The sequence below is a fragment of the Corvus brachyrhynchos genome, unplaced genomic scaffold (genome assembly GCF_000691975.1).
Source record: "Corvus brachyrhynchos isolate BGI_N302 unplaced genomic scaffold, ASM69197v1 scaffold46, whole genome shotgun sequence".
Taxonomy (NCBI): Eukaryota; Metazoa; Chordata; class Aves; order Passeriformes; family Corvidae; genus Corvus; species Corvus brachyrhynchos.
In genome coordinates, this window is record NW_008238838.1 from 6785256 (window position 1) to 6794615 (window position 9360).

The following is a 9360-nucleotide window of genomic DNA, read 5'->3' on the forward strand; positions in this document are numbered from 1 at the left end:
GGCCCGGAGGTGGCCGTGCCGCGGGCTGAGGCACCCCCGGGCTCTGCCCGCCGCAGGTCTTATCACCAGCAGCCAGTCTGCAGCCTACGCCATCAGCAAGTTCATCAGCGGCGTCCTTTCGGACCAGATGAGTGCCCGCTGGCTCTTCTCCTCCGGCCTCCTCATGGTGGGCTTGGTCAACGTGGTCTTCTCCTGGAGCTCCACCGTCGTGGCCTTCGCCGGGCTCTGGTTCCTCAACGGCCTGGCCCAGGGACTGGGCTGGCCGCCCTGCGGGAAGATCCTGCGGAAGGTGAGTGCTGGGAAAGGTGGGGGAACTTGCCGCTGCTCTCTTGACCTGTCCTGGCATCAGGGCTGTGCAGACCATGCTTGCTCAGAATCCAGGGGGACTTGCAGCTTTTCCCACTCCCTTCCAGCCAAGGAGGTCTAGAGCACTATCTGCATTCTGCTGCCTGTGGAACAAGTTTCTGTGCACGGGGATCTGCTTATTCTAGCAAAGATTCAGTCTGTAGCCCTTGCCCCTGTGTGCCTTGAATCTAGCTCAGTTCGGTGAGTAACATCTCCTGGTAGCAGAGTTCTGCCTTGTAGAGACGGACTTTGTTGGAATTAAGTATTTTAGGTGTGGACACACACGACTGCTTGTCTGCTGCTGCAAGTCAGGTTTTGCTGTGGGTCGGGGGCAGTGAGCACAGTTCCATCTGCACGCTTGGGCAGCTCAGGAATTCCAAGTCACAGGTGGTTCAGACTCAGGAATTCCAAGTCACATCTTACCCAGAAAACTGGGTAAGATGGAGGAACAGCGTGAAATGAATCTTCAAGCTGTGTGTACTTGGGGTTTGTGACAATCTAAAAGGAACAGATTGATTTTTCCCTAGGACAGAAGGAAAGGAGGTTGGTCAGCTTTATGCTGATCCCTCATGGAAGATGTAAAATCCAGGAATGAATGTACTGCATGTACTGGTGGGGTGGGGTGGGGAAGAGATAAACAACTTCGATGCCCTTCTGCGAGGCACCTAGCCTCCCCTAACTGACAAGGAGAGGGCTGTCCAGGACAGTTGAATGCACAGAAAAGAAGGGCCCAAATAACAGAAATATCAGCCATGGTGTTTTCTGAAGATGTTTATGAATGTAGATCTCAGACATTTTCCTGCTGACAAGAACCACCCAAGTGGTTCTGGCTCCGAGTGCTCATTGCAATGTGGAGTCCATCATGTCTGATACTTAATGCAAAAGCAAGTCCTAAAGTTACCCTGTGACTCTCTGCGTATCCATCCAAGTTCCTGAGCCAGCAGACCTCTCCAGGAGGACCCTGTTCCTAGCAAGTGAGTACGCAGAACCATGTGCTCTTAAGCTTGCCTCTCCTGCCCCACGTCTCAGTTTCATGGTCTGTAAATGGAAATAGCTTTGAGCTGGCTCACGGTGTGAGCACCTGTCAAGCTCTTACAGCTGACGCTTGAGTAACATTTGGAGTTCCCTGCATGACTAAAGTATCGAGGTGGGGGTGTTCCCTCTACCTGCTTTTGGAGTTCTGTGTCTGAATTGCCCCAACCTCACATCATGGGCCTCAAGGGAGGGTTTTCAGGTGTGCTGTCACTCTCTTACACTTCATGCTGTTTGTCTTGTTGTTGCACAGTGGTTTGAGCCCTCTCAGTTTGGGACTTGGTGGGCAATCCTGTCTACAAGCATGAACTTGGCTGGAGGCTTAGGTCCCATTGTTGCTGCTCTCGTGTCTATGAACTACGATTGGCGCAAGACTTTGTCCTTCTCTGGCTTCACCTGCGTGGTTGTCTCTTTTGTTTGCCTTGTCCTGGTTAAAAATGAGCCATCAGATGTTGGGCTGCCCAACATTGAACAAGGAGCCAAGAAAGGGAAGAAAGGTGAGCACGTGACTTCCATGCAAGCAGGCAGCCGCAGGAGAAGGTGCGGTGCCTTCTGTCTGTATTCTGGTACAGATGTGTTGTTCTCACATACTGACACCCTCATCCTCCCCAATTTCTGAAATCACAGCTTGGCAGACATGTGGTTAAGGGGTTGATTTTGGCAGCTTTATTCTGGTAATTGAAGGTAGAAATGGTATAAACCAAGGCCCACTGTGATCTTATGGGAAGCGGCTGATGTAGGGATTCCTGAGAATGTGACAGAGCAGGGGAAAAGCCTGCTGTTAGCCCTCTGTTAGCCTTGCTCCTTAGCCTGCCAGCAGCCTATCTGTGTGTTGCTGAGATGCTCACAGCTGGCTCTCCCTGTATATGTCACATCTTCCTGCTACCAGCATCCCTGTTTTCTTGGAGCCTTGTGTGTTTAGGTTGCGAATGCAGTTTTGGTGGGATGGTGGAGAGAGAAGTAGTACAACAGCAGGGAATGCTTCCTTAAGCCTGACCTTCTGCTCCTCCGCTTTGGCAGCAGACGGGCAGTTCTCCCCTCACCCCACCTTAGGCTCTCTTGACCCCTGGCTCACGATGGACTCTGCTCAGTGTTTCTGTCCTAACCTATGACATCTAGTTAGTAAATGTTTGTTCAGACCACTGAGTGTAGTGCTTCTCTGAAAGCAGAACATGTAGATGAGAATTGCAACACAGGTTTTCAGTAGGATTTTAAGGGCCAGTGGAAACTCAGCCTATGTTCCATGCTGTCCCATGCTGCCTGTGCTGCCAGACTTGACCCCTTTGCATAAGGAAAGAATATTGTTTCCCTGGAGCATTATCTGGGGAGAGCAAGTCTGTTGGTGTTCCTGGAAGACTGATGCAAAAGTCAAGGTAGAATCTGAAAGTCAGCATCTTTGTTTGGGTCTGTGCAGTGGCTTTCACAGGCACAGCTTAAAAATGCTCCCTAAGAATCTGGAGGTAATTTTTCTAACAAGCTGTGTGAAGGATTTATTGGCAACTGCAATACAGAAAATTACTGGGAGTAGTGTTTTGATTATTCTTTTCAAATCTTTAATGAATGTGGGATAAAATGACAGAAATTATTCTGAAATCACCAGAACAAGGGGGAGGTAGAGCCATTCGCTACCATTCAGCAGCTGTGAATACCTCCCTGTGTGGGGATGTTCTTGTGCTTGGATCCTGCCTGCAGATCTGTCTGCTGGGCCGCTGGTTGGTGTGCCTTGGGCTGTGGTAACACTCCTCCCAACCTTCCTACAGGTTCCTCCAGCGACAACAGCACCTTGACAGAGCTTCTGCTCTCACCATACCTTTGGGTGCTCTCAACAGGCTACCTGGTCGTTTTTGGAGTGAAAACGTGCTGTACTGACTGGGGACAGCTCTTCCTGATCCAGGAGAGGGGACAGTCCATGCTTGTGGGTAAGATGCAAAACTGCATTGTTAAGCTCTGGGGCTGCAATCTTGGAGGTGTTGCCCAGAGTTCGCCTGGGTAGAGGTCCTTCCACCTGAGGGACTTGTTTGCCCACCTCCTAGCTGTCTGCTTAGATACACATAGGTTTTGAAATAAACCAGTAATGGAGTTACTGCATGCACCAAGCACCCCAGTGCCAGGACTGTGCTGGGACTGCCAGACGGGCATAGGCCATTTCCCCTTGTCCTGTCACCTGGGAGCAGAGCTGTGTCCAGCAGAGCTGCTCAAGTGCTCTGTGAGCTTACAGCAGTGGGGCTGGTCTGGAGCCCACAGCAGCTTTTCTGTTTTGACCAAATCTGATGGACCATTCTTTGCTTCATCTGTGTTCTAGGCAGTTCCTACATGAGTGCCTTGGAGATTGGGGGCCTGGTGGGAAGCATTGCTGCTGGATACCTTTCTGATAGAGCAGTAGCAAAAGTAAGTCGTGTGCACCCTCGGGCACGCTGGGCAGGTAACACGGCGGCAATCTGAGCTTCTTCACTGAGGTGCTCAGGCAGGGTGCTGTCCCTGTGAGCACAGCAGAGAAACCAGCCCATACTCAGTTCTGCCATGGGCATGGGCACAGCTGCTGAACACTCCAGAAGGTGCTGGAGAACAGATGCACTGATGTTAGGGGTTGCAGTATGCCTGTCATGTTTGAGATATTTAATCTGTTTTTAATTTTTTTGCTTTACTGTGGTCTCCAGATTTTCGTTTTGAAGAACTGGTTGCTGATAGTTTTCTTCTGGCTGGAAAAAAAAACCCCACATTAAAATCCAGGAGTGGGATCTAGAGCCAAATTCAGGGTGGAAGTGGTTGATAACTGAAGTATCGTTCATCACTAAGAGCTTTTGTTTAGCACAGTTTGACTGTGGGCAGCCCTTAAACCACACTAACAAGGTGTGCCAACAGATGTGCTATTGATGGGCCATCCATATTTCTGACTGGGCTGTGGATGGCGTTAGTCACTACAAGTATAAAAGAAAGTGCCTCCAGTTTGTGACTCTCAGCTGTCCTTCCTTGTGTCACAGGTGGGTCTGTCAAGCTATGGGAATCCTCGGCATGCGTTGCTGCTTTCCATGATGGCTGGGATGTGTGTGTCCATGTTCCTCTTTCGGGTCACAGTCACAGGTGACTCTCCCAAGGTAATTCACATGCAGCAGCTGGCCATCAGTTATAAGGATAGCTCTGGAATGGGGCGGGTTTGATGACAGGGAGCATGATGGTTTTCTTCACCATTCCCAAGGGTTTCTTTGTTTGCACTATGGAGAAGCACTGACTTAGCCTGGCTTGGGGTGCTCCTGCTGTCCTGTTGTTGCAGGCAGCCTGCCTTCTCAGCTTTGCATTAGATGTGACTTGCACCTGTCCTCATGCTTGCTAAATAAATAAAACTTCTTTCCTCCTTTCATTTTTTTCTTCTTCTTCAGGAAAACCACTTCTGGACTGTAGCCTTGCAACCTCTAGCTGATCTTACAGGCCTAAAAGAACATGAGGTTTCTGCTTGCATTTTTTCTCCCTCTTCCTGTTTCTTCTTTCCCTGGTCTGCCTTACTCCTATCCTGAGAGGTTGGTTAGCACCTCAGAACTTAGAACCAGGGCATTGAGAAGAGATTACTGTAAGTTTGGTAAAAGCAACATTTTCTTACGATAGTTTGAGTGCACTAACTGACTTCAAAACGTCTAACTATGTAACTGTTTAAGTTTTATACAGAAGGGTCTGAGGACTTCTGTTCATCATATAGCCACCTAAGGGGTCTTGTGGGTGAGATCAGAAAGAATTATTCTGCTCTGGCAGATGCATTCTTACTTAGTTTCTGGCAAGTGTTTTCCTAACCCGTTTCTGTTTCACATCTGGAAAATAAGATGGTGTAGGGTATGCCCAGCCACTGCTGCCACAGTTGGCACTTACTTCTTCCTGGGCTTTTTGAAATGGTGTTTGCAGTTCTAAAAGCATGCTGTAACATGGAGGTGTTACTTATCCTTCGTTGTGCAAACAAGAGACTGATAATTTTGGGCCAGATAGGTTTCTTAGAGCATAAGCTAACACTGAAGTTCAGACTGTTGGGGTTTTTTTGTGGGTTTTTTTGATGGTTTTTTTTTGGTTTCTCAGTTTAGTAACATAGAGGTTATCAGAGAGAGGTGTCTCACAAATAAACATGCTCTGATCAGTCCCATGCATCTAAACTGAGAAAAGCTTTCAGTTGGTAGCTCCAGGATTGTTTATGAAAGCAACCTGATTCGCAGTTCTTTCCTGCGATTTCACAGGCTCATTGCCCTTCTCTCTTTGATGTTCTGTTTCTTGCAAATCAGCACGGGATGTGCTACATGGTGTGGGGGGCAGAATTGTGGGAAGGAGAGCTTGCACTGGCCAGCAAGACGGGGTGGTGGAGATGCAGCTGGGCTTTATGGATGTGGGGTCTCTACAGGCTTGAGCTCTTCTGGCTGCAGGCTGGGGAGCTGGTGTCAGCCTGAAAATGTCAGAACTCCCTGGCCCTGTGTATGGAATCTGAGAATTGTCAACAGTTGCTAACTGACAGTGGTGAGATTCACAGATCCTGTTTCTGATTTTAACTTACTTTGACAGCTGTGGATTCTGACTCTGGGAGCTGTGTTTGGGTTCTCCTCGTATGGGCCGATTGCCCTCTTTGGGGTCATAGCCAACGAAAGTGCCCCTGCCAACCTGTGCGGCACCTCCCATGCCATAGTGGCCCTCATGGCCAATGGTAAGTAATACCCGTTTCCCCAAAAAACAAACAAAACCCATGCACGTTCTTGATGAAGCGTGGTCTGTCCCCTGGGTGCCAAGTTACTGATCGTGGGAAGCCACCTAAGGAGCGAGATAATGGAGCTGGAAGCCTCAGGGATGCTTCGTGCTGTGCCTGACAGGTTTTGCGTTGTGCTTTAAGTTCAAACCAGGCCTGAGGAATGTTTATATATGCTAAACCAGGTACTGGTAGATAATATGGGAGTGCACAAGTGTTGTTAGCTTTCTGTTTGTGTTTTGTTACAGTTGGAGGCTTCCTGGCTGGACTGCCTTTCAGTACAATTGCCAAGCACTACAGCTGGGCTACAGCCTTCTGGGTAGCTGAAGTCACCTGTATCGCTGGCACGGTGGCTTTCTTCTTTCTACGAAACATCCGCACCAAGATGGGCCGGATTTCCAGGAAGGCTGACTGAGGATAAGCTGCTTGGTGGAAGGGATGTTCCCACGCTGACGTGAATGATGCTCGTTTTTGTTTAACTGGCCTAGAAGTGAGTTTACCTATTGCTACAACCTAGATAAAAATGTCTCAATTTCTCATCCAGTGTCAGGTTCCAGAGGGCACAAGGTTCCTGCTACTGATCACTTTTTCCCTCAAGATGTGATAATTCACCTAGTTTACATTTGCAATGATTTTACTGTACCTCTTCCTCACAGCACTGTTAGTGAAGCAAGCAGGCTCTGCAGTCTGAGCTTCCCCACTACAAGTGGTCTGAAATGACTGGCTTCAGGTGCACTTACCTCTAGTTTTGTCATTATTGTTTGTCTCAGCCATTAACTGAGACATTAATCAGTTCAGCTTCACTGCTCAGGGGCCCTGAACTGAGCCTTTGCCACCTGCATCCGTCCCATCCAGCTGTCGTAAGTACAGCTGTCCCAGGTCACTTCAGCATGAGCTCTGTGTGTGCTCAGCCACACGACAGCAACAGAGCAGGGAATGGTGACATCTGGCCTGCTTTGACAGCAGCAAGGCTTTAGCTGTACCTGGGGTTAGTTGCTAGGAGCAATGGAGTGTGTTGCTGTGGACAAGTGGAACAGCAGGACATGCTGCAGCAGGGCTCTCTGCAGCATTTAGATATAGGCATGCTCCCTGGGAATTTGTTTAGAGAAGCTCCTTCTAGTGAACTGATCCCACGTGGTGCAATGTCTGTGTGCAGTGTTAATGATTTACAAAGCAGGCAGCTGCTGCCAAGGCAGCTCGTAGCCAGTGCTCTGCAAATCTGCCAGGAAAACTATCCCAGCAGAAAGAATTGCAACAGCAGCCACCACCAACCCACAATTTCTGCAGCTGGGTTTCGTGATAACCCACATTTCGAGCACTGGCTTGTATTTTTTCAGTACAAGGTGTGAAGACTGGGGTGGTTTTGGTCAAGAGTTGCGTCTCTCACAGCTGCACGCAGGGGTTTGGGCTGCCTCTGAGTCAGCCTTAGCAGAGCCATCACTGACAGCAGTCAGGCCCGGCACCCTGCAGTAAGTACACTCAGGTTTTTAACCAGGATTTTGTTGAATACTCTTGTTTTTTCCCAAAAGGATTTACTGCTTTAGGGTCCTGAAAGAGGCAAATTCAACTCGTAAAGAGCCTGCATGCAGGTATTTTGCTGAATACCTTGGTTGCAAGAGTAGTTAGCTAGCCTTAATTAAAAAAATGGAAGTGAATTGCATTTTGTACTTAATTACATGATCCTCTTCTATATGTGAAATAAAAATGGAGCAGTGTCACAAGGGCCCTGGTTGTCTTATGGAGAGTGGTGCAAGCAAAACCACCCCAACCCACTTATCCTCTTGAGGGGCCACCGGCACAAATGTCCCTGTCAACAGAAAGCAAGCAGCCATTTGCCTCATTAATAAACACTTATTACTTCTATACAGAAACCCTCTGCAAGACCGTAAGTTAGAGCTATACAGGAAAAATACATATGTACATTTATGACAGGAATGAAAAGCACTGACTGTGGTAAGGCCACAGACCTGCACCTTCTCCTTCACCCAAGTGCAGCGGAGCTGCAACAGGAATAAGGAAGGCCCTGTGGCCCGGTGTAAACAGTGCTAAGGAATCTGTTTAAGGTAAGTTTCCCAACAAAGGGGATAAACCGGTATTTTGGGAGATACTGAAGCACGTTTTGGGGATGTGCAGTCTCTGCTGTGGAGAGGGGAGCTTTGTGAGAGGCCAGCCAGGGAAGAGAGAGGCCCTGCTCTTCAGACGAATGAATCTGTGCAACAGGCAAGGCTTTCTCTATGATCCAGGTCCGAAGGGTCCAGCTTTCTCTGCCACCTCCAGAGCAAGCTTCAAGTTCTGATCAAACAACTCGCACCTGAAACAATCAGAAAAGCAAAAGGGATGACTTTTACCTACAGAAGCGAGTTAACAAAGCTAACAAAGGATCTCCACATCCTTTGGCTCTGCATCCTTCAAGGAGAGATTCAGGAAGTTATGACACAGCAACGTGACTGCTGTCGAGGTCTGACTTGGTCCTTAATTAAGATTAAAGCTTCTTGTATGGATCTGAACAGATGGTAGGACAGCAGGGTTTGTGCCAAGGAAGTGCAGCTCCCAATTCCCCAGCAGAGCCAGCACTGGTCTGTGTCCTCTCTCTGCAGCAGTGTGCTGTGGCTTGCTTCCCCTTCCCTCAGCCAGTTTTGCTACTTAAGGACTGTCAGCATTTGCTACTGCGTAGGTAGAAAGCAATGAGGGGTTGCAGCCAGGTTACTAGAAGTGGGCTTCTCCTTACCTTATTGGCATCTCCAGGGAGTAGAAAGGATTCTTCAGAGCGAAGTCTGAGTAAATCTCATAGATTTTGCGGAGAAGAGCATCTATCCCTGTCTGCCTTGGGTCAGCCAGAACCATGAATTTGATCCCTGGAGCCATAATGCCAGGAGCATAAGGAAGGCCAAGCACAGAGACAGCCCTGGCAAAGCCAAGGGGTGCCGGGTGCCCAGGGCCCGATGGTACCTGTCAGTGTCTGGAAGCAGTGCAACTTGAAGGTGTCGGTCTCCAGCATCTCGATCCCGGAGCTCCCAACTTCAGGTGACAGCTGTGACCCGATGGCAAACAGCCTGTGGGGACAGGCCCCTCAGCACCCCTCACCGCCCGTGCCACCCCCATCCCGTCACGGCCCACCCTGACTCACGAGTGGAACATGGAGGCCAGCATAAGCTTCTCGTTGGAGGAGAGCCGGTGGCGGCCGAAGCGGATGGACACCGGGTAGTTGGCGGGGTTACCCAGGAACTCCAGCACGTCCTTCCCGTCCACCGTGAAGCGACCGTTGACCTCGG

The 9360-nt window shown here is 49.3% G+C and overlaps 2 protein-coding genes across 4 annotated transcripts; one reads left to right on the forward strand and one right to left on the reverse strand.

Annotated features, from left to right (window-relative positions):
- Window positions 1-26: 26 nt before the first annotated feature.
- SLC37A4 (solute carrier family 37 member 4) lies at window positions 27-7811 on the forward strand. Of its 3 annotated transcripts, none has more exons than XM_008636950.2 (8): window positions 27-289; window positions 1631-1874; window positions 3138-3296; window positions 3680-3765; window positions 4359-4472; window positions 4755-4820; window positions 5911-6049; window positions 6337-7811. In XM_008636950.2, exons 1-8 carry the CDS (start codon window positions 128-130, stop codon window positions 6501-6503), a joined length of 1137 nt encoding a protein of 378 aa, XP_008635172.1. In that variant the 5' UTR covers window positions 27-127; the 3' UTR covers window positions 6504-7811. The 3 variants fall into 3 exon arrangements, with proteins under 3 accessions (XP_008635172.1, XP_008635173.1, XP_017593972.1); XM_017738483.1 differs by lacking the exon at window positions 27-289 and adding an exon at window positions 419-1319; XM_008636951.2 differs by lacking the exon at window positions 4755-4820 and having other exon boundaries at window positions 28-289.
- Window positions 7812-7919: 108 nt separating this feature from the next.
- TRAPPC4 (trafficking protein particle complex 4) lies at window positions 7920-9354 on the reverse strand. The gene is made up of 4 exons (XM_017738484.1): window positions 9216-9354; window positions 9038-9141; window positions 8817-8943; window positions 7920-8399 (listed from the first exon to the last, which is right to left on the reverse strand). Exons 1-4 carry the CDS (start codon window positions 9236-9238, stop codon window positions 8321-8323), a joined length of 333 nt encoding a protein of 110 aa, XP_017593973.1. The 5' UTR covers window positions 9239-9354; the 3' UTR covers window positions 7920-8320.
- Window positions 9355-9360: the final 6 nt, after the last annotated feature.